Source organism: Pteropus medius, unplaced genomic scaffold (assembly GCF_902729225.1).
Source record: "Pteropus medius unplaced genomic scaffold, Ma_sr-lr_union100, whole genome shotgun sequence".
In the NCBI taxonomy this organism is placed as follows: Eukaryota; Metazoa; Chordata; class Mammalia; order Chiroptera; family Pteropodidae; genus Pteropus; species Pteropus medius.
The window spans coordinates 11,179,036-11,204,187 of record NW_024349801.1 but is presented as its reverse complement, the minus strand read 5'-3'; the positions used below and the strand labels follow the sequence as shown (position 1 = coordinate 11,204,187).

Genomic DNA, 25,152 nt, shown 5'->3' with positions numbered 1-25,152 from the left:
TATAAAGTGATGAATCAAGGGGTCACTTACTTGTGCCCTGACTCATGTGCAATGGTGAAGGCCAGGCCAAGTCCCGTGTCCTCATTGATGGTACAACTTCGGTACTTACTGCACATTCCACTGATGGGGGCAAACCCTATTGAAAGATCAATTTCAAATGTTAGTCCAAAAAGCACACACACAGATACCTGATCATTGAGGTCCTCAAAATATTCTGTGCCGTCTTAGTTTAATGGATTCACATATTTAATTTTTTTGCAGGAAAACACTAAAGGCGTATTGTTCACTCTCCTCCAAATACATAAATGCAGTATTTAATATTTGCTCTCTTTTTAAGATATTATCATCAATTGACCCTCCTAACAACCCTGTGAAGTCAGTATGAATACTGTAATTCTCATTTTACACGTAGGATAGTAAGTCATACGCCTCATCTAAGTTTATTATTTGCATCAGAGCAGTTGCTTCAATGATAGCTAAATCAATGCAGAAGTTTCACTTAAGTCATATTAGCGTCAAAGTTCAAGGCATATTTTCTAAGAAAACACACATTCTAATCTTTTTCTAAAGCATGTAACATGGAAATGCACAACTGAATGTGAGTACATTACATTTGTTTTTCTTCCATTCGCCATAATGCGACGACTATTCCTGTTCTCAAAAATGACTTCCTTCCAAAGGCAGTTATAAAATCGTTGCAGCAGGTCCTTGACTCTATCTTGAACTACATAATAGTGTTAAATGTCTTTCTTCGCAGTTTTGGGTCCTCGTAACCAGGAGAAAAAGGCTATGTACCCCATCACTTGTGAATGGCTGGTGCCCACCTTGTTGCCATGATGTAAGTTGAGATCATCTACGGAATCTAATGCACAGGCACATATCATGGGTGGCACCACTGCCACGGCCATCATCAACACTGATCTAGATGACCATTAATCCATTAAAATAATTCTTGAATTCCTACGATATGCAATGAAATACACCAGAAAATATAGTGCAGATATAAAAAATTTAGTGCTTACTCACTGTCTTGTACAAATATAGAAAAGCTGACTCCTTCACAGGTCAAGTAACTTTCTAAAGGAGGCACTGCTACCAAGGGCACAGTTAAGTACCATGGAGACCAATCAAATTCTCTTAAGCTACCCAGTTCTGCAGTCGTGATGCATATGGAATAAGCCACAGCTTGTCTGGTTAAATAATTTATCTCATGTCTCAATGAACATCAATAGAGTTAAGAAAAATACAAAAGAAATAAAGCAAATGGGTTCTCCATTCCACGCTGAGTTCAGTTAAATAGAAAATTATTCATCTGAGGGCAGAGTGAGGATACTCTCCAATTTAAATATATTAGTTCCCCTTATTAAGGATATTAAGGGCCACCCACCCAATAGAATGTTTCCACACTGTGTTTTCCACTAACGAGTGTGTGTGAACATCTGCTCATACCATACCTAACGTGTCACATGGTTCATTCTTCCAGGAACAAATATCAAATCCCGTGAGTAAGATGGCGTGGTCATGTCTCTTGCCGTTCTTTCCAATGAGGGCAGACTGCCACTGACAAAAACTATTCAGAGACTGGTCTGCATGATGGTTGATCAATAATCCTCCCTATGGGAAACCCACACAAATCAGAGTGTGAATTTGTCAGAGATGAAAACGTTGAATGATTCCATTTGTACAGGCAAACACAGAAACATCATGTTTCTAGGGAGAAAGGTCAGTAGAGGAAAAAACTTGAGCTAAGGTTGACGATAATTGGTTAAAAAAAAAAAAGAAAAGAAAAAACTAAAAACTATTTCAGGTAAATACAATATTTAAAGTAACTACAAGAGTTTCAGTAGTGTAGTTTATGACCAATTATATTTCTACGGCAAGTAATCTGACATCAGTTAGGATCATCCTTTTTTTTCTTATCTCATGCTGGTATCACCTTCACCAAACTCTTATAACTTTTAGAACATAATTATAAATTAATGGTGATAAAGTTCAACACCTTTTCAGTAGAATATGAGAAAGGTAGTGACTATAGTTTTTTACCCCTATGTCAAAACTTCCAGAAAGGGCTTGGCATATCGTAGGTTACAAACAATCAATCAATCAATCAAATGGAAACTTACTGAATGAACAAATAGTTACAAGATTCTAAAGAGTAAGGTAGGACCTATCCTTAAAATATTTATCAAAATGTTTGCTTAAAATTATTGACTTGGGGCAAGTTGAGGATTTTTAGGGATCTCCAAGTATGAGTGAACTAGGGTGCTGCCGGCTTCAGCGTCCTTGAACAAAGCACAAGTGGTAGGTTAGAGACAACGGTGTCTCCCAAACAACACACACCCTTTCTGTCTTTCTACAATTCCAAGAATAATTTGATAAACTGTTAACCTCTGCAGCTCTACACACCTGGGCGATTAAGTTTTTCTTGTCTTTGGCTCCCTGCTTTGTATGTTCACTACTGGCATTAAAGATAAAGAGGAAAAGCCACAGGGGACTTGGAAAATAGTCTGTTTGATTGGTAATCCTCAACTCAGAAAAACACATTTTTAAGGTCAAAACACTACAAAGCAGTAAGTACCATACAATTTAACACTTTATTATATGTTCTGATTTTCATAATTTGCCCCATGCTTTCGTCCTGTACCTCACTGTAATCAGTTCAAGGGCAGTTAAATTATTCCTTGTTTATTACCTGTAGTACTTAAGATGGTGCTGGAGAGACAGCAGGTTTACTACAATAATTTTCTGATGACTTATTTTCAGTACATCTTCAAAATATCCTTTTGCATATACCTGCTATTACCCAGCATATCCAACATGCAAAATCTAACTAACCCTTAGATCTATTAACAAGTTTACCTTCCTGGTGAAGCCTACATAATGTTTTTATATATAATGTAATATTTATATTATACATGCATGTTTAATCATATTTTGCAATACATATATGCATATATATTTACAGGTAAATATTTTGTGATGTTTTAGTTATTTGAATACACAGCCCTATTAAACTGTACTTTCCTTGAGGCTGGGGTCAGCATATTTTCAAATTTGAATTTCTAGTGACCAGTGCATTGATTGGCACCTAGTAGGTATTTAACAAGTATATCCCGAATGACAGAATGAAGAAATAAATGAAGTGTACCACTTACAGGGTCTTGCTCCAGAAGAATGAGGCTCACCACAACGATGTTTATATCACTTCCAATGGTCCCGTCTTTAAACAGGCTGGAAACCTGTTGGAACAATCGGAATAAAACAAACAAAATCTGAAAACTTCCAAAAACTGTGGAGAGGGGAATTGATGAGAAATATTTATAAGTACGTAGGCTTTAATTTTACCAAATATAGGTACAGTGAAGCCAATTTCTTCAAAACTCAATTTTTTGCCCCCCAATAACATCACATGGCTACATCTGCTCTTCAACAAACACAAGGGGAATTCTGTGATTTCTAGCTGTTTTGGAGAGACAGAGAGCTGGCGTCCTGACTGCCTTCCTTACCATGTTCATAACTGTGAGGATGTACGTGGTGACGTTTGCCTTGCCGTGCTTTTCCACCATTTTCCTGTCTGCTACCACAAGGGTCTCCACATTTAGGCCCGTTGCTGACTTTCCAGCTGACCTTCTGGGCCTCCCCGTGCTCCCGTATTCATCAAACCTGAGATAGGTGTCCTCTGTGGGAGGCTTGGGGGCATCTACAATGAACAGAAGAGCATTTGGAAGGGATATCAGTACAGAACATCTGGGTGAGACAGACAGAAATTGAAACAAGGGGAGGAGAAGGACTATGTAACCAAAACCTCCTAATCTACTGGTAAGTGATGCCATCAGTGCCTGTGCTAGGGCTTTGCACCCAGTGTGTGTCAAGGAAGATTCAATCAATTGAAGTTTGGCTGGCTGGTTGGATGGATGGATGAATAGATTCAATCACTCGAAAATTCTCTAAAGAGGAAAAGAAAAGCTAAATTCTAGTTGGTAGAGCAGGCCAAGGAAAATCAATGTTATGGGACTAGTCTTTAAAAACAGAAAATGCTCATTTTATTTTATTGCTGAAAAGCTGCAAAAACTGATGTTCTTAGCATCTGAATTCATAACACTTACATATTATTTTCTAAATTTTAGATATACACATCCTGTAGAACTCTGCCCATGTCTTATACTCTTGTTTTATCAACACAAAATTTAAAATGAGTAGTTAATAAAAACTCTTTAGCCTAATTAATATTAACTTACTTATTGGGGAAAAAGCATAGTCAGGGGTGATATTTAAAACTATATTAAATACTTTGTGGCAGGAAAGGTGTGGGCACAACCTTAACAGAATGGACACTGGCCATAGCCTTTGAGCAGAGCCCTGGAAGTGTCTTTTGGGCCAGGCATGATCCCTTTAGTTAATAGACAATGACAAGTTCAAGGGTGGCTGGGAAGGATAAGGGCATCTGGAAAACTCAGGACAGTACTATGTAAACTAATAGAGAATTATTTTAGTACTTTAACAACTGGTACAGTTATAATAATGAGGACTGCTCTCTGCAGAGGAAATTGAAAGACCAAACCATTTAGAGGTAGATTTAAAACCTCAGGTTTAATTTGATGAGCGACTCTGAGTTTAGCTTTGATATCTCATTGCCACTATGAATATCATCACAATTATTACTACTACTATTATTATGGATCTACGTCAAACAGAAGTCCCCCAAAAAAGGATATTTCAATAACACCCCAAATGCAAAAAAACAATTAAAATGGTAAAAGCACTATCTTTCATTTCTGCTCCTGGTCAACATCGCAGTGACCCCGGTTTCCCTGGTCAGTGGGCAGAACCATCACCTGGCTGCTCTGTCCATCTCACTCGCCACTTTTGCCTACTGAACTTTTGAAATGTGGTTGATGACACGGGAGGAACTGATTTTTAAATTTTATTTAATCTTAATTAACATTTAAATTTAAAAAAGCAATAATCGATTCAGTAATTTAAAATCAAGTATGTTTGGAACAACTTGAATATGTAAATCTACTTGTTCAACCTTAAATTTTATGAAACTTAAATACAGATTATTTCAGATGATAGTTTATCATCTGATTTGGAACTGTGCTCTGAGTGTAAAATAAATACTATATTTCCAAAACTTAATATAAAAAAAATAATTTGTCATCAGTATGACATGTTATGATATTATATATATTGGGTTAAATAAATTAGATAAAATTAATTTATCTATTTTTAAATTTTTTAAAAATGTGGCTATTAGAACATTTAAAATTACATTTGAGGCTGGCATGATATTTCTATAGGACACTTCTTGTCTAGAATATGCAGAAGATTGTGCCTAGGTCAACAAACCATGCCAAAGGTCCTACAAATCACTGCCACCTCTGCTAAAGTGCCAGTGTTATTTCCTGTGAAGTTTCTCCTTTAAGTCCTCAAAAGGAACGCCCAACCACACCAGAGGATTTATCTCTGATTTATTTCATTATTGGAGGACTGGGTACTTTTTTCACGAGCACAGAGACACTGAAACTTTTACTAAAAAGGAGAAGAGGCTAAAAGAACAAAAAATAAATAAAAATCTCTCCTAGTTTAACCAAGAAAAATTGACACTTGATCACCTAGTGTTTGTCTGACAGGGGTGATTACTGGTCTATCTTCAGGACTAATTTCTTGGGCTGTTCGGTGTAGCCCCATATTAATCTGCAAAGTCAGCACACCCACTGGAATGCAAGAAAACTTATCGAGGGCCCAAATAAGAACAGAACAAGAGAAAGTTTCCTTACATACATTTCTTGCGTCGTCCACAAAAATGCTGCTTTTGCAACCTTCGATGGTGATGTTCTCTTTCTTGACTCTGAGATGTGGCGGGATTGTTACTTGGGTTGTGACCAGGGTAATTCCGGCTGGAGCCCGGGTAGCCACGGTAACTCTGGACAGTCTCCTCGGCTGTCCTTTTGTACAGTACGTGAGGATGGTGGCCTGCAGGTGAGCTGTAGTTGTGTTCCTGGGCCAGCAGCTGAGGTAATGGCGAGATGAGGAATTCGTTTTTTCGTGTCCTTATTAGACCTGACTAAAAAGCCAAACACAAAGAAAATATTAACAATTCCATGAATCCCTTTATTTTAATGTGTTGATTTTTCAGCGACTGATTACTGGCCACTTCCTATGTGCAGGGACTGTGTTAAATGCTTGACATCTCATTTGATCTGCACTATTATCACCCTCACTTTACAGATAAGAAAACTGAGGCTAAGAATAGTAAGTGGAAAAGCTAGGATTGGCACCATGGGAGAGGTAAGATAGTTTTCCCCCTACCCTTCCAGGTTCTTGGCTGAGAACCCCTTGTAGAAAAAAAAAAAAAAAAAAAAAATTAACAAGAGAAAACAAACAGGCATTTAACAACATATATATCTCCTGTATATGGGAGTTATCCAGGAAAACTGAATAACTTGTCAAAATGGCCCAAGTCACCACCTTAAACCTGTTTTTTTATTATTGAGGTATCCCAACCAAGAACCTAAGTGTAAAAAGTTGACATAATAGAGCCAGAGCAACCATTCCAGACGAACTGCTTGCATGTCTCACTCCTTGAACCTTTGGAAAGTCTGAACTGGGCAACATAATCTTTGGACTGGGCCAAAGCAACACTGTCTTATAAACAACTGTTTGTAGCTAACAGGAAAGCAGACATCCTGACCACAAGGACTGCTGACTGAGGACACATTTTCTGAAGACAGAATCAGTAATCGGCCACGTACAGCTAAAGAATAACTCTAATAACAAGAAATTGTTAGAAATTTCTTTCCTCTATTCATGTAATCATTTTCCTTTTTTTTTTTTTTTGTCTTTAAAGAGAAAACCCCTTGCCTTCACCCTGTAATCGGGACACAACTTGGGTTTCTGCCGGAATCTGTGCCCCAGGATTACAATTCCATGATCTTAAATAAATGCTTAGTGCCTCTCACTCTGGCTTTTTATTTTTAGGTTAACAGAGGATAAAGGGAAACTGACTTTTCCTCCCCTACACTCTTACTGGAGTCTGCACACACTTCTTGCACCCACGATCTCCTCCCACAGACTTGCTTGGCTTTCTGGTGCTCACTGCTTACGTCTCAGCTTAAATGCCATCTCCTCAGAGAAGCTGTACTCCTGACCCTGTTTAAAACTACCCTCCCCCGCTTCCGAATTACCTCAGATCACAGATTATCTGCTTTAGTCTATCCTTAATGAAGGAAACAAAATGCAACCTCTGCCCACCACCCCTGACATACAATTTCAATGTACACTCTGCGACAGTGGAACCGCACTGGCAGCCCTAGTGTATGCCGCACGGTTCCAGCCAATCAATATTTATTAGTCGATAAACATTTGTTGACTAAGTAAATTAAAGAGACTCAGAGTGGAGAGGATGCTGAGGGCATGCCAGCACCTCCTCCTCCCCTTACAGCAGGGGGAACCAGAGCTGGGAAGTGACAGGCTCAAATTCATAAAAACTATGAACTCCTTCTACATCATAGTACTGAAGCCAGGAGTACTGTATGCATCAAATAAGGAGTACCTTATTTAAGTCTCATAGCTACCCTGTGAGGAAATCTAAGCACAGGTAGAATTCAGGGCCCCCCTTCCCTGAGCAGGGCCCTCACCTTGTCCGAGCTGCTTGAAGATAAAAGACACCATTTACAGACCCGGACAAACAGAATGAACAGTTAAAGAAGAAAAAAAGTGACTTATCCATGAAAGCCCTCCAGCCTTACTAACTTCCTAAATTGGTTAAAGTAATATCAAAGGCTTAAACCAATTAAGGGCCTTGACTGGACTAACCGGTTTGGAAACTTTCTTTTATCCCTGTTTCATGAGAACTACAGGCAATTCAAATGCAGAGTGAACACTTCTGCATTGAGAAAGCAATAAAAAAATAATAATAATTGTCATCCTATACTGGGACATACATGCTGCACCCAAGCAGGCTTTTATTGTTTAGTTCAGAGTGACAAGGATGAAAATTTAGAACACTTATTTTTTTTTTTTTAAAAAAAAGGATTTTACCGTACTAGATATTAAGGAAGAAAAAATATTCTCCTGGGGTTTAGTTGGATGGAAAACATTGGGGGCTAACCCAATAAATACAAAAAAAAAAAGTTTGAAAATATAAACCCAGTACATCCCCAAAAAGTCATCTGCTCGTATGTTTATATTTGTAAGACGTGTGAAGCATTTTGAGTTACTGAATACACACGATGTTCTGGCCAAACTGTGGTGAGCAAGATGGATCCATGGTCTCATGCGGCTGCTGATTAAATGGGGGGAAGTAGGGATTAAACAAGACCACATCTGGGTATGAAATATTCCTTTGTGTAAAATATGAAGGAAAAAAAAGCAGTATTCTATGAGAGAAAATAACGGAAAGGGTGAGGAGACTGTGGAAACTAATTTTATTATATTTTATTTTTTAAATTAAGTTTATTGGGGTAACGTTGGTTAATACAATTATATAATTTTCAAATGTACATTATAATTTGACATTTGAATATTCTATTGTGTGTTTACCACCCAAAGTCCAGTTTCCTTCAGCTACCGTATATTTGATCCTCTTTACCCACTTCGCCCTTCCCCGACCCCGCTATATTTGACCTCCTTTAACCGTCTACCTACTCCCTCCTCCCCCGCCCCCTACCTTATAGTAACCGCTAATCTACAGTCCATGTCCATGAGTCTCTCTGTTTGTCCTGTTCATTTGTTGCTTTTAGGTTTCTATCTGACATATAAGTGATATCATGTGATTTTCAACTTTTTCTATCTGGCTTATTTCGCTTAGCATGATTATCTCAAGGTCCATCCATGTTGTTGCAACTGGCAGCATTTCATCTCTTCTTATGGCTGAGTAATATTCCATTGTATATATGTACCACAGCGTCTTTAGTCAATCTATCGAAAGACACTTCGGTTGTTTCCATGTCCTGGTCACTGTGAATAATGCTGCTATGAACACTGGTGTGCAAATATCTTTTTGGATATGGGTTTTCAAGTCTTTGGGGTAAATACCCAGTAGAAGGAATTCTGGATCATATGGTAGATCCATTCTTAGTTTTTTGAGGAACCTCCATACTGTTTTCCATAGTGGCTGTACCAATTTGCCACCCCCCAGCAGTGAATGAGGGTTCCCTTTTCTCCACATCCTCTCCAACATTTGTTATTACTTGTCCTGTTGTGTATAGCTATTCTAACAGGTGTGAGATGGTATCTCATTGTGGTTTTGATTTGCATTTCCCTAATAGCTAGCGATGTTGAGCATCTTTTCAAATATTTGTTGGCCATTTGTATGTCCTCTAGGGAGAAGTATCTGTTTAGGTCCTCTGCCCATTTTTTCATTGGATCATTTTTTTTGCTGTTGTTGTTATTGAGTTGTATGAGCTCTTTGTATATTTTGCATATTAGGCCCTTATCGGAGGCGTTGCTTGCAAACATATTTTACCATTCGGATGGTTGTCTCTTTACCTTGTTTACGATTTCCTTTGCTGAGTAGAAGCTTTTTAGTTTGATGTAGTCCTATTCATTTATTTTAGCTTCTACTTCCCTTGCTTTTGGGGTCAAATTCATAAAGTCCTTTTTAAGTCCAAGGTCCTTGTGATTAGTTCCTATGTTTTCTTCTATGCATTTTATTGTTTCAGGTTTTATATTCAGGTCCTTAATCCATTTTGAGTTAATTTTGGTGTGTGATGATAGACAACAGTCTAGTTTCATTCTTTTGCAGGTGGCTTTCCGGTTTTCCCAGTATCATTTATTGAAGAGGCTTTCCTTTCTCCACTGTATATTTTTGACTTTTTTGTTGAAAATTATTTGCCATATAAATATGGGTTTACTTCTGGACTCTCGATTCTGTTCCACTGGTCTGTGTGTGTTTTGCTGCCAATACCATGCTGTTTTGATTACTGTCACTTTGTAGTATAATTTGAAGTTTGGCAGAGTAATGCCTCCAGCCTCATTCTTTTTTCTCAGGATGGCTTTGGCAATTCGGGGTCTTTTGTGCTTCCATACAAATCTGACGCTTTTTTGTTTTATTTCTTTAAAAAATGCTGATGGGATTTTGATGGGGAAAATCATTTTAGAATGGAAGATGACACGATGCTTTTCTGAGGAAGGGCATTTTCATGCAGGGGTAGCCTAGATGGGATGAAGATGGGCAATGAAGAATGAAAAAGGGAAGAAGCTGGTGAGGGAGAGGAGGGGATCAGAGACCCAGTGGCCTGCTAAGACAGGGATGGAGCAGGAGGACACCCTTCGGCTTGCCTTGGGCTAGAGAAGGACAGGAAAGGCCCCAAGTCCATGAAGATGTAGGTGCCATAAGCTGAGAGTTGCCCCCAACTCCCCACCCAAGGGGACTCCTTTCCCTCAGAAGACCTTGAGAGCTAGAGATAAAGATGTGGCGGTGCCCCATTCTTGACTGAAGGGTCTGCTCACCGTATGGTTCTCAAAATAAGTGTTCAAGTCTTTTTCACATTTAAAGACCTAGAAACACAGTCATATAATTTAGCTGCTGAGTTTAAGAATTAAATAGATACTGACCAGGAGTCATTATTTTATTCAGCTCACATTTTGCCATTTTATACTTTTAAAAAGGGGATACTATAGTATGTTTTATGTGTTAGCAATTGTTTCTTTTCTTAGATTTCAATGGCCAAAATAACTCTCAAAGGATTCGTGTCAGGTCTAAATTACACTTCAATTTACTTTTTAAGTACACTCCCTATAATAGGCCATAATAAAATCCTACCAAAGGCTTTAGATTTAACATAAAAAGGGAGACTGCAGATTCCATAAATAGTTGATGAATTAAGTGGTGGTATAAACACACAATTCTTTATTAAAATATTCAGAGTGAACATATTAAATGAACATATAAAATATTCAGAGCTTATAAGCTCTCTGAAGGCAGGGTCTATGTCTTAAGTGACTTGCATTCCAGTACTTATACCTGTTAAATAATCAAAAACTAAAAGACTTAATAGATTAATGATGTTTGCTAAAAGTGAACCAGAACTTCAAGTGAGATAATGTATCTTAAAGAAATATCCTGAAATAATAATAAAAGAACCCCATGGGCAGTATCATTATTCTATTTCTATTTTTAGTAAAGACTGACCTAACAACAAAGTAGCTCCCATGAGGCTGGCTGAAGAAATATTGGCAAAGACATGCATTTGTAATTATCAGTAACCAGATAATTTAAAATATCGTAACTGAATAATGTCAATTATTTTTCACTTTTTAATTTTGAACCTATCTCCAAAAACAGCACCAAAAAAATGTGTGATTTCAGTCAAGACATCATATTTTTTTTAAAAAATATTACTTTATCCAAAAAATAGCATTAAAGAATAACTGATTTATTGTCCAACATGTATGAGGATACCCCAAAGGAGAAAGTTCAGAATAAGCAAAGAGTTTTAAAAAGTGTAGTCAGTATGAAACAGAAATCCATGGTCCAGGGGTAGGGGGAGGAGAGAAAGACAGCATCCAAGAAATGAAAGACTAAGAAGAAAAGGCCAAGAAATACTTTAATTGAGAAAAATCATCGGCATGAGGATGTTTTAAGATTTCATGAAGAAGTAACCAAAATCATTAAGATAAAATAGAATGGCACAGAGACAATGAATTAAGGGAAATACTCAACATAAAATGAAACAGTTCAGAGGTAAGATTTAAGCTCTGCTGATCCCCCACCCACACTCCCTTTTCTCCCCACCTGTGAAATGAGAATAAAAATATGGCTAAATTGAGATTTCTCATTGGTTAAATAAGTGAATATCAGGCACGGTGCTAAACTGTAAATTACTCAGTAGATATTAACATAAAAAATAGAGCCACAGTAACTTTTAAAAAGGCAATTAGAGACTTGCAAGTATATAAAAAATTGATTACCAGGTCCCAGGTAAGAATAAGCAGAATCATCTGGACCAATGATCAGGCTAAGGAGACAAAATCTGATGCTATAATGCCAAGAGCATACCGACACTGATAACATCCTCAGTTCTCTATAGAGCACACAATTCTAAGACATTGAAATAGAACTTCCTGCCATCTGCATCTACACATGTGGAGATGGTTTAACAGATAACTTGGACAGGCCCTCACACGTGGACATAGACTTTGCAAAAAGAATGTATGTTCAGGATTCTCCATTACTGTCAAAGGAAGAGGATAAAATGTCTTATATTTAGAGAGAAAAAATATATATAATATACACAACAGCAAATCATCACATATAATAATGATAACTGTAAACATGTCAGCATTTCCCATTCATTCATTGATATCAATACTACCATCAATGGGACTCACAACAGAAACATGATTTAAAAGGGGATTTGTTTATATACACAGTAATCTTCCTTCAAAAAACTGAAAAACCCAGTCAGTGCAAATTTAATCAAATACTGTCAATATCCCCAAACTGCTCACAGCTTGGTGAGGGGGACATAAAGCTAATAAGAGTCACAAAGTATTTTCAATTCTGTAATGGTTAAGGGTCCCTTTCATCCTTTCCCTTATCTCTTGGAGAAGTTTATCGATCTCTCATATACTCAAGTCCCTGATCTGTAAAACAGGAATAATAATACCACTTCCCTTAGAGGATTTTTATAATGCTAAGAACAGAGCTTGGCACAGAGAAAACACTCAATGCACATTTACTGTTATTATTATATGTGATGATTTGAGAGAACAAATCAGAGAAGTCATGCCTTTTTCTAACAGTGTGTTTGTATTATATAATTATCCCCTTTAATTGGACCTGAAATTCTGGAAAGTGGCATAAATATTTTCTTTACTGAGACAAACAATGAAAAGACTAAACAAGGCCGTAAGACCTGAAAAGAGACATATTAATGAAATTCTTGCAAATGTAACTGAAGATATTTAAGACAGAAGAGAAATCATGAGTTTTCTACCTCAGAGAATTACTTAACACAAAGATTCTAAGTTTTAGCTTTGATTTGATCTTTGGTTTGTTTTAATAGGGATGGGAAAGACAGATGTCAAGTGGAAAGAAAATCACTAAATTGCTCCTCCTAAATGGTCCTTTTTGGACCATTAACTTCTCATCCATAATGTTCACAAGTTAAAATGTTTAAATCTAGCCTTCGTCCATTCTGAGGACCCACTCTTATTCACCTGCCCTCCACCAAAAAGTGGCAGCATCATGGAGGAAAAGGATACCGCTGATTGGCCTTAAAGAATTAAATGGATGATTACTACTGGGAGAAAAAAAGCAAAGTAGACTTTCTGGAGAACATAGGAGAATACACTATGAGTGGACTAAAGCTCTCAAGTTACATGCTGGCTATCTGTTTAGATGGGACAGGTAAAGACCCACCTCCTCCCAGTGAACACCTGAGCAGATCACTCCAAGGCTGTTCAACAACAGATGCTCACTTAGCATTCTGCCTGTGTCTGTGATACACGCAGCTGCATCACTGGGCAAAGATGTTTATCCAAGTTACTCCTGACCTCAGCTAGGCAGGTAGTCTCTCCATGCACTCATAGTGGCTATGGGTTTCTGAGTCACCCTGATAATGATGGATTAGGAAAAAAAAAATCCAAAAATATTGCTTCCGAAGTCCTCAGAAATGCCTGCTCTTTTTCTCTTCCTTAGCTTGGTATGTTCAACTTCTTCTTCAAATACTCCAGTAGGCTTAAAATAAATTATCCCTTTCTTCACTAACACTTAGCCAAATTTGGCTCCAAAACAATATTAACCAACATGGCTTTGACCATATGCAATGGCTTATACTACTGACATAAAGATGAATCAATTCGGTCCCTTCTTCAAAGCACTTAAACTATAAACTGTCTATACTGAGGTAAATTATGCCATTCTTGTGGCTCCAAAGAGATATTAATAATATACTGATGAAGCTTACTTATTTGGTAACTTAACAACATTTCTAACGAAATAAACACTTAATGACTTCAATAGCCCAAATCTCATGAGACCAGAATACAATGGCTCATAAGTCAGCATCAGGTTGAGTGATATGAGCCGATTCTGTCCAACATGTGGCTGTGCCCATTCTCAGAAGGGCATATACTTCTGCAAAGCTCTTTTTATTTTTTAAACAATGTATTAGTATCAGAACGGTTGACATGTTTACCACAGCCTGTTATATAAATTTTAGTATTAATTTTTAAAAAATTAAATTTACAAATGCTCATAAATGCATACCGTTTTTATAAGAGTCACGATGTGTATTTCAACTTTTATAAGTGAAACTAAGTAGTTTAACCATGATCAACAGATGTTGGGGAGTCTCTCTCCTTTTCTCCCCCACCTTTCTTTATTGCCCCCACCTGGAAGAATAGTTCACTGTTTCCTATGTACTAGAAACTGTACGAAACATTCTATCTGCAAAATTTTATCTGACTCTCACAACATCTCCTATTTGATGGGTATTTTTGTTAACCTCTCTGGATCCCAAGGCTGTCTGACCTCACAACCTTCCCTCACTCTTAAACACACATCCCATTAGAATTCAGGAAGAGTTCCAGAAACACTGTATGGCATGAATGAAATTTACTAAATGAGAACTTGAATGTTCTCATAAAAATTTAAGAATAAGGTAAATATATGAGGTGATGAATGTGTTCATTAACTCGATAGGGGGAATCCTTTCACAATGTATATGCTTTCAAGTCATTGCGTTATATGCTTTAAATACCGTACAATTTTCTCAATTAAAACTCAATAAAGCTGAAAAAAGAAAAGAAAAAAGTCCCAGGGAGGATATGACTTTTGAGGGGGAGTAGGATAGTAACCCAAATAACTGATTCGCAAGGTGTGACTCTTAAGAACAAAACACTTCTGGTCTGGCTTAATGTAGGTCCCAATCTCCTGTCAACCACCTTTTACTGCCCCTTCTGATGGATCCAAAGAACACAGAGGTACCCATAAACTCAGATCTTCCAGAAACAAAGACTGAGGTCAAGTAGCACTAAAATCAGAGTGTCATCCTTTTGGCTTCCTCTCTCGATTGGCACACCAAAGGGAGGGTGCTCAACAGTGTCACTGAGAAAGCTTCTCCATGGACCTGGAGATAACCGGCTCAACCACTCTGTGGAATGTGGCCTTACTGGACATTACTAAGCCAAGCTCAGAATTCATCCCATGATGCTCTGATTTTCCCCCTTCTAGTGTACAGCAAGTGCTTTCAGGGCAGGGCTGGGCTACTCTGCTTTGCAAGAGCCACAGCACGTCCTGTATATCAGACGTACTCCACACATCTTTGGAAGAGAGATACACAGAATGGTACGGAAGAGAAACCCCATGTCCCCTGCCCCTCCAATAGCTAAATATGCCCTGACAATCAACGAGAAGGACCGATGTCAAAGGTACATGACCTTTACCGGCACTTTGGTCACAAAGACTTTCTCATCTAGGAAGGACAAAGGAGGGAGCTATTTCACAGTCTGTGTCTCACAATCCTCTTTGCTCCAGCCTTTCCTTGAGAATCAGATCATTTCAAAGGAAGCCTAAGAAAGGATGTCATTTGGAAAACACATGATTGCCATAATGGCTGTTGGTTAATTGTGAGGGACCAAGTTGAGATAGCTAGCATGTCTGGATTTAATAGAAACCAGACTTTCCACGAACCTCACATGGGGCCATGCGGCCAGCCTCCCCCCACCCCGAGATCATTCCAGGCTTTGGTGCTGTGTCTGCTGATAACAGTCACCCTTCTTCACATGTCATGTCAGCATCCTATGGGGGGGAGGGGCATGCTAAATGTCTGGGAGGAGATGGTCATAATTCATATCCATCTAAGTTTTTTAATGTAAACTTCAGAAGCCAAATTTGTGCTCCCAACCTCAGAATACCATTTTTTTTTTCCCAAATGACATCCTACCGGTGCAGCATTTATGTGGTTAACGACATTGACGTATTTCAAAATAAAATTGATCTCTTGAGCTCCTAACTCTGTCCTTCCCTGTGTTCTCATTCAAATTCATTCATGCACCTCCCGGGGCCTAAAATAAAGCAGTAGCCTCCTATCTCACCTCCCCGTGGGTAATCCCTACCCTTTCTTGCTCCAAAGTTTTTTTCTAAAGCATCACTTTAAACAGGTCATATTCATGCTGTATTATTACAAGATGAGTTCCAGAACAAGAAATATGGATTTCAAACCATTTTGCAGTCCAGTCGAATCTAAATACAGCCTTCGGTTGCCTCTCTAAACCATTTTCTACCGCTTCTTACAGAACTTGGGGTACACTGGCTCCACTGCTGTTCCATCAACAAGATAGCCAAGCTCCCACTCCAGGATCTTTGTGATCATTGTTTCCTGTGTCTAGAACATACTTTCCTCCCATACCTCACTTCATTTAGATTTTTCCCAAAGATGACCTCTTCGAATCACCCTATAAACATGAAGCAAACCTTGTCATTCCCCACATCAGTCAGCTTTATTTTTCTGTACAGACTTTATCATTATTTGATGGTCCACCATGTAGCTATTTTACGTGTTTATTGTCCGTTAGTCTTCCTAGCACCATAAAACCTGGGGCTTGCGTCTAACTTGCTCGTTTTTGTGTGTCCAGTGTTTGGCGCATAGAAATTGCTCTATAAACAATTGTAGAATTAATGAACTAGAAATAAGGCAACATGCTTGGTACTAAGGAAGACAGAAACAAGCAAGACATTGATCACTGCATTTAAGGATGCTTCTGCTACGGAAGACAAACGTAGAACCAATTAATCAGATACACTATATCCTTGTCCTGATTCATCATTCTGATTTACATGCCCCTTGAGTTGGCTTCTTTATCATCCTGTACTTTAACATAGCACTTATCAAAGGGGTCTTTTATTCTCTCTTCTTGCAATGTAAATCCCTGCAAAGTAGAGTTAGTGTTGTGCTTGCCTTTGTGTCTTTGACACTCAGATGGCATTGGCATGACATTCAAATCATGCTGAATGAATGAGGGACTACCCAAAATACTGTGGGAGAACACAGTCAGGGCAGTCCGCCTCTGAGGATAATACTTAAATTCTTGTATAGTAAGATGCAATGGAAGGTTTTGAAGAGAAAAGCCAAAAGATCTGATCTGTTTTACAAAAAACTGGCTGGATCTACATTGTAAGGACTCTCTGCCTCCTTGGGAATAGTGTAAGATACACTAGTTATCCTATATTTTGCCTGGTATCAATAATATGCCAAAAATTTAGACAAGACTAGAAAATTACATAATGAGCACATGTTAGCTAACGTCCAGTTTGCCAATTCTTACTATACCATCTTTGCTTCAGATTTCTTTTTTAAAGAGCCTAAATATTACAGATATAGGTATTCAAGTATGGAAATCTAAATTCTCAGTATCAGTTAAGGTTAATATTTTCATATAAGATTAGTATCCCTTGCTATCAAATCTAATTCCTTGTTATCCGAATATCAATAATCAATACATTATTGGTGTTTCTTGCTATTTAAATTCTTACTGTCAAATGTATTTGGTTTCTGGGTTTGGTGAGTAAGGAATTTACATAGTTGATGCTGAATATATGTTTGCTGAGAATAGTGATTTTCCTAGGAGGAACAGTTTTAGAGGTCCTGTGACTAAGCACGAATGGTTTCTGTTATATTTGCAAGATAGCGGAACAATCATTTTTTAAATAAATGATGCTCCTTCATTTCCAAGGCTGCTGCTTGCTGACACACAGCATCAGGAAGACATATGTTCATACTTGTTTCTGTAGTGGTGATGGGTTTTGTCAAGACCTCCACCCTACCTTGCCCTGCCTACCTTGGAACTGACAGTATTCATTTTTTAAAAAGACAGCTGGAGCTGGAAGCCATGCCAATAACCAGCTTTTAGAGATGTGATGAAGTATGCCGTGTGGCATCCACCCATTGGGTAACCGCACAGAGAGGCTCGATGACTGATTAGACTTCCCAAGCTCTCTCGGGGGTGATGTGGAAGAAGCAGAGATGAACATCAAGTATACAATACAGTGTTATTAATGACAGTTACTATGCTATATATGAGATCTCCAGAACTTATTCGCCCTGCATAACTGAAAGTTTGTGCCCTTTGACCAAAACCTCTCCATTTCCCCTACCCTCTGGTGCCTGACAACCACTATCCTACTCTCTGATTCTATGAGTGTGACTTTTTTAGATTCCGCATTTAAGTGACATCATGCAGTATTTGTCTTTCTGTGCCTGGTTTATTTCACTTAGCATAATGTCCTCCAGGTTCATCCATGTTGTTGCAAATGACAGATGTTCTTCTTTTTGTGACTGAACAATATTCCACTGTATATGTATGCCACATCTTCTTTATTCACTCATTCATTGATAAGCACTTCAGTTGATCCCATATCTTGGCTATTGTGAATAATGCTGCAGTGAACACAAGGGTGCAGATCTCTTTTTTGAGATCCTGACTTCATTTCCCCTGGATATATATCCAGAAAGTAGAATTGCTAGATCATATGATAGTTCTATTTTTTCTTTTTGAGAAACTTCCATATTGTTTTCCATGACTAACAATGTATAAGTGTTCCTTTTCTCCATGTCCTTCCCAACACTTATCTCTTGTCTTCTGATAATATCCATTCTAACAGGTGTCCAATAATATTTCATTGTGTTGATCTGCATTTCCTTGATGACTGGTGATTTTCAGTATTTTTTCATATTCCTTTTGGCCATTTGGAGAAATGTCTACTCAGTCCTTTGCCCAATTTTTAATGAGGATATTTGTTTTCTTGTCGTTGAGTTCTTTATATATTTTAGATATTAACCACCTACCAAATGTACAGTATGTTAATATTTCCTTCATTCCATAAGTTGTCTCTTCACTTTCTTTGCTGTGCAGATGCTTTTTAGTTTAACACAATTCCACTTCTCTATTTTTGCTTTTGTTACCTGTGCTTTTGGGGTCATATCCAAAAATTCATTGTCCAGACCAATGTCAAGAAGCATTTTCCCTATATTCTCTTCTCATAGTTTTACAGTTTCAAGCCCTATGTTTAAGTTTTTAATTCACTTAGCTATTGTGAAAGTATGTTCATGCATAGATAGCTGTTCAAATTGATGTTTCTATGAAGGGACAAGCACTGGAAACTTCTATTCCACCATCTTGCTGATATCACTCTACCTTAGTAGGTATTATTCTTCAACTCTGTGTTAACATTGTTTTCCATGTATGAATTTGAACCCAATATAGTCATTTCATCCAATTTTTCAAGACAAGTCAGAAATTCTGTTTTGTATATACAACTACTGGATATCAGCTAAGGACCGCCTGCCCCTAAGGTTATGGCATATGCTCACCAGTTCATCACAGTCCCCACCCCTCCCCACTGTCCCATGCTCTGCATTACATTACTGGTCTGGTGCCTGTGGACATTTGCCTTTGTGACCTCTGCCCTAATTCCACCCTAAATTTTATGCATTGCTTATATGAGTCATGTCTTATTATCAGAGACATTTTTTCCTTCTTTTTTTTATCTTTCAGATCACCTAGCACAATGCTAATTCCACAAATGTAGTTATTGACAAAAAAAAAAGTATCTGGTTATGAATGAAGAGTCTATATTGAGCAAAGGGAAACAGAAGTGGGATTTTGAGTCTGGATGTAGATTCAAGCTCTGAATCCACACCTTAAAATCTCTGCAATCTTGGACAATTTGTATTATCCCCCTTAGCCTTACTTTCCTCATCTGTAAAATGAGAATAACATAGAATTCTATATTTTAGCATTGTTTGGGATTATATCAGGTAATGCCTGAAGAGCACACTGCTTGATGATAAACATTCATTAAGAGATCAATAAATGATCATTGTTTGCATAAGGCAGGTAGATAAACAGCTTTCTTAGAAGGTTAGTACAGCAGCATAGTTTATTTACCTTGTAAAGTCTGTGAGTTTGCAAATACTTGGTACTTTCATGCAGAAATGAACTACAGAAGCCTACAAACGGGTAAACATTTCTGTTCTGTGAACCTAACTTGCCTTCATAGCATAGAAATTACTACTCCAAACAGATGCTCGGAATGGAGGAGGGGAGCCTGGGGGCAAAAATAGCAAAGGACCATTTGCATTAAATTAAACTAATACCCTCCATCCAGATTCAACTTCAGAATGACATAAATAAGATAGGATGTCAGGCAAACACATATGCTGTTAACTCGTTAACATGTAACAGAGGGATTAATTGGATATGTGTGGTGATTTCCAAGTTTTTCCTCAGGCTCTCATAGTTTCCTTGGCTCATCCAACTGTCATGCAAGTCCTCTTCCTGTTACAAGCATAATGTGGCAGGAAGACGAGAAGTAGCTTTCTTGCCAAATGTTGGGTCACTTCCATCTGATGTCAATAGTTACATATCTGTCATGGGTCACGGATCACTTTACAAAGTTATTCAAAATGTCAGATGGCTCAGGTTGCACTTGTCCTAGGGTAAATTGTATTTCAAACCAAGTATGTCTAGGCTTCCAGATCCCTAAAAGTGAACAACTAGTTCCTTGTAAGCAATCTCAAAATGCACTATTCAAGTGCATGCACACGAAGACAGCTCTTTCATAAATCAGCTGTTCATGCTTCATACACTGACTGCGAGTTACTCCACAGCCCATTCTTTTATTTGAATTTAAAACATTTAAAGTGAATTGCTTTTGCTGTTAAGCCTCTCCTTTAATCAGAGATTTCTTACTGCCTTTCAGTGGTTTGCCATGATTACATTAAGAAAATCAGCAGCAGGATGCTGAGTTCCTTAACTTCTGCCAAAAAAGTGATTTTTAAACAGAGACTCATGGACATGGACAATAGACTAGTGGTTACCAGAGGGGAAGAGGTAAGTGGGGTGAAAGGGGTCAAATAGGTGGTGATAGAAAGAAATCTATGGGCAGTGAACATACAATGCAATGTATATGCCTTATCTGTTGACTTGTACACCTGAAACTTACTGGATTTTGTTAACCAATGTCACCATAATAAAAATAAATTTAAAAAAGAAAGAATGCCAAGAAAAGGTGAGTTTTGTTTCTCCAACCACAGCTAAGACAACACGTACACTGAGATACAGCTAATATCTTATATTTTCCATCAACAACCAAGAGTGTGAGTAAAATTACACCTTTGCTGTCCAGTAGTTTATTGACCTAAAGACTGCTGCCCTCATTTGGGTGCTGCCTGCTCATCTTTACGGCTCTAGTGAGAAAGCCAGTGACTGCTCTGGTATTCTCTAGGGGTCGGGGTCTCTCTCTCTCAGCACAACACCCACCCCCTTCCCTATCCTTTCACACTTTCTAAGCAGGCAGGCCTTTCTGCTGTTCTTTAAACTCGCCAAACCTGTTTGGGGCTTTCTCCAGCGGAACACTGTAAACCCCAAGCAAGCTCTCTGTCAGGCTGGATTTGCCTTCTCAGAAAGTTCTTTCCTAACCATCTAATCTAAAACACCCCTTTTTAACATGACCGCGGGCAGTACTGTGGTCACACCGCAGACTGGAACCGAATGTCTGGGTTCAAGTTTCGGCTCCACTGCTTGTAAGACTTGTGACCTTGGTTGAGTTACTTGACCCTTTGTGCCTCAGTTTCCTGAAGATAAATGAAAGATATAGGCTTGCTCTGAGCATTAAAGACATTAATACATGTAAACCACTTAGAATACTGTCTGACACACAGTGAGTGCCTGGCTAGTCTATTTTATTTGCTGCTTAGCTACTTGAAAGTATTATGTTTCTCTACTGACTGGTTGTTTATCTTTTCCTACTAGCATGTTGGATAGCAGAGAGGTGGGACCTCATATGTTCTTGTCCCATTTTTTTAACCCCAATTTCCAGACACCAAGAGCAGTGCCTGATGCATAACAAACCTGAGTATTTGATGACTGAATGAATGACATCCAAAAGATGCTTTTGTGACAATATAGCAACCACTAATGAAGCTGGTAGCAGTCAACTAAGTAAAGAAGTCATTACTTAAGAATAATCACCAAGAATATAATTCAATAAAAATAAAAATGAGAGTATCCCAAACATTGCATTATCTAGTTCCACAAATTGTACATAAAATTACAGCCCATATGAAGAGTTTGGTCTTAATTTGTTACTTTGTGGGGGAGGGGAGAATGGGGGTTTTCGGAAAACACCCCACATGACAGCATGTGACTGTCAGATTCATTCATTCAACGAATATTGACTATTTAGAATAGGCTAGGCACTGTCCTTGGCCCTGTGGAATAAGGAATGAAATAGTTTTGACCAGGGAGACTAACAGCTAAGCAGATATTAGAAGACGGCCCCCTTCTGCCCCACCCCCTGTCCTCCCAAGGAGTTTGGGAGATAACTGAAAGGGCATCTAACAAATTCTTAGAAGGGGGACTCTTTGATGAGGCTAGTGTCAGCCAGGTGAACAAGGTGGGGTGGGGGTGGGGAGTGGGAGGACCCAGGTGAGGGAGCAAAGGTGAAAGAGAAAGGGTGGCTCCGTTACCTGCGGCTATTTGATTTGTCAAGCATGGAGTGGTTATGTGCACTGGCATGTATATGCTTTTGAGAGTAGAAAGTGGTGGATTTTTTTTTTGAAGCCCTGAATACTAAAAGGGTAATATATACCCAAATGTAATTTCAAATAAAAATGACATCATTAAATGTAAAACTTACATTCAGTTGACTTTGAAGTAGCCAGAATTTTACAACTTGCAAAGCAAAAAGGCCATTATGTGCCGTAAAGCTAAGGACTTTGAGTTTTATCCTGAGAAAAATGGAGAGTCATCAGGAATTTAATCCCGAGGAGAGTTAATGTGGCTGCAATGTTGAGGATGGATTGAAAAGAAGCCAAGAAACCCATCAGAGGCTACCCACTGGGTTTTTGCAAGAGAAAATGGCAATGGAAACCAAGCAATGATGGTAAAGATGGAGTAAACAAACTAGAAAAAAAAAACACAAAGGTTTAATTATTGGGAATGGGTAAGTAAGATAGGTTCTCAGATCTCTTTTGCAGGCAACTGGGTAGATCAAAGATGAAAAGAACCTTTGGTCTCATTTTTTTGTCACCTGTAAAGAATCACTCAGCCCTGCTGACTTCCTGTAGACAATCCCTTTAACTCATCAAATCTATACTAATACAGTAGCTACTAGCCACTGTAGTTTATATTTAAACCTAATTCATTAAAATGAAATAAAAGTACAGTTCTTTAATCACACTAGCCACATTTCAAGTGTTCATTAGTCACATGTTGCTAGCAGCTACCATATTGGACAGCACAGAAAGTTGCATAGGAAGCACCAAGCCACCATCCTGCCATCAACTTTATGCAGTAAATTGTCCATAATCACATTTATATTTTGTTTTCCTTTTTAATCTAAAAGATGTCAAACTACTACTAAAGATAGGAATCTCTACCGCCAAACATAAATTAAATGGCGTGGCATACATATATCTGGAGCAGAAATGAGGGAGGATTAGAAACCAACCTTTCATGATCTCCCATTCTTAGATAAGATTAAAAGAGGCTTGCTGCAAACAAGCTGGAACCTAGTAATGTCAAATAACAAGTAATTATTTGAGAGTTCCCGATAAAGTACCAACAGCCAAGGGATGGGAGGTAGTCAACAACAAGGTTCTATCAATCTCCCTTTTAATACCTGCAGAGAGTCTTATAAACCTGCTAGAGTTAAAAATAATGAGAATCATAATATCTAAAAACAATAATAAAACTATGACAGCTGTATTTGGTTTCAAGTTGAACAGAGAGAAAAGGTATTTTATTCATGCAGGGCACAGGGAAGAAAACCCAGTTCATTTCAGACCAACTGATAGATACCTCACTTTCTGAGTTTCCAAACATCCTCACAAAGGCACCGATACATATCATGCGAGAAGGTGGCTTGGTGATTTGGACGAAGGTGCCTTGACTCTGAGAAATGTAATTCGTACTGCTATTAACTAAGAAAGTAGTTCTATTGACTACCAATGGTCATAGAAACTTCAGTAACAGAAAAACAGTCCCTCCCCCCCACATAGAGGGACTCATCACACAGGAAATTGAACAAAAAAAAAAATAATAATCATTTACCCAATTGTTGACCACATACTATGTGCTAGGCATAACTGGTAATATTATGGGAAAGGATACAATCAGGGTCAAGTGATGTCACTTTGCTCCTCTGCTCCAAACTCTTTGGCTGCTCCTGTCCAGATTAGAGTAAAAGTCAAGGTGCTCATCAAGGCCTACATGAGAGAGTCATGTTATTTTCATGATTTGCATGATCTGAACTCACCTGTTCTTCTTGGACTTCATTTCCTAATGCTTATCCTTTACTAAATGAGTACTTGCTATGCTGACCTGATGGCCAATCCTGAAATATGCCAAGTATATTGCTTCTGAGTAGGGCCTTTGTAAGTCCTATTTATTTTGCCCAGAACACTCTCCTTTAACTGGCTCACACTCTCATTTCCTTCCTGCTCTTGTGCCACTTTCAGCAGGACCTTCCATGACCCCCACCTTACGAAATTCCCACCCCACCGCTCCCCACGCCTGTCCCCCTGCTTTACTTTCCTTCATAACATTTAACCTTCTGTTAGATTATAAATGTATTTGCTTATGGTCCATTTTCTCCCACAAGAGTATAGGCTCCAGGGGTGCAAGCACTTCAATTAGTTCACTGCTATAATTCTATTGTCTGGTTTAGTCTGGTTTCCCAAGCACAGAATTGGCATAAAAAATACTTGTTGAATGAATGAGTACCTCCACCTTTGTTGAATGAATGAGTACCTATGTACATCCTAGTTGGCAGATTCTTCTGAATTGAAGACTAAAATAATATCCTTTTGATATAATTACAGCAATGTATTTCATTTACTATTAAGTTTAATCAGGCATTAAATTAAAGTATAAATGACAACCATTAAATATTTTCTTATACAGACTTGATGAATGGGCTGGCAGAGGGAACTTTTAGACAGGACGGAGAGCTCATGGTATCTAAGAGAGTAGGGGAAGGTGTCATTAAAGAAATAAAAGAACAAGAATCAGGAATCGGTGGGTATCATAAAAGGGGTAATGTAGTGATCATGATTTCACCAAAGTCAGCAACATTTTTAAGGATAGTATTTAAAGTACTTTAAAACTGAAAAGGTTTGTTGCTGGTCAAGATGGCAG

General features: G+C 38.2%; 1 protein-coding gene across 2 annotated transcripts in view; it reads right to left on the bottom strand.

The window, feature by feature from the left end:
• Positions 1 to 25,152, bottom strand: part of ADAMTS18 (ADAM metallopeptidase with thrombospondin type 1 motif 18) — a 357,590-nt gene that overhangs the window by 55,340 nt on the left and 277,098 nt on the right. For both annotated transcript variants that reach the window (XM_039888839.1, XM_039888840.1), the window contains 5 exons: positions 5,785 to 6,067; positions 3,507 to 3,700; positions 3,156 to 3,239; positions 1,455 to 1,614; positions 31 to 136 (listed from right to left, as the gene is read on the bottom strand). In XM_039888839.1, coding sequence (XP_039744773.1) covers positions 31 to 136; positions 1,455 to 1,614; positions 3,156 to 3,239; positions 3,507 to 3,700; positions 5,785 to 6,067 — 827 coding nt within the window. The remainder of the gene's footprint in view (positions 1 to 30; positions 137 to 1,454; positions 1,615 to 3,155; positions 3,240 to 3,506; positions 3,701 to 5,784; positions 6,068 to 25,152) is intronic.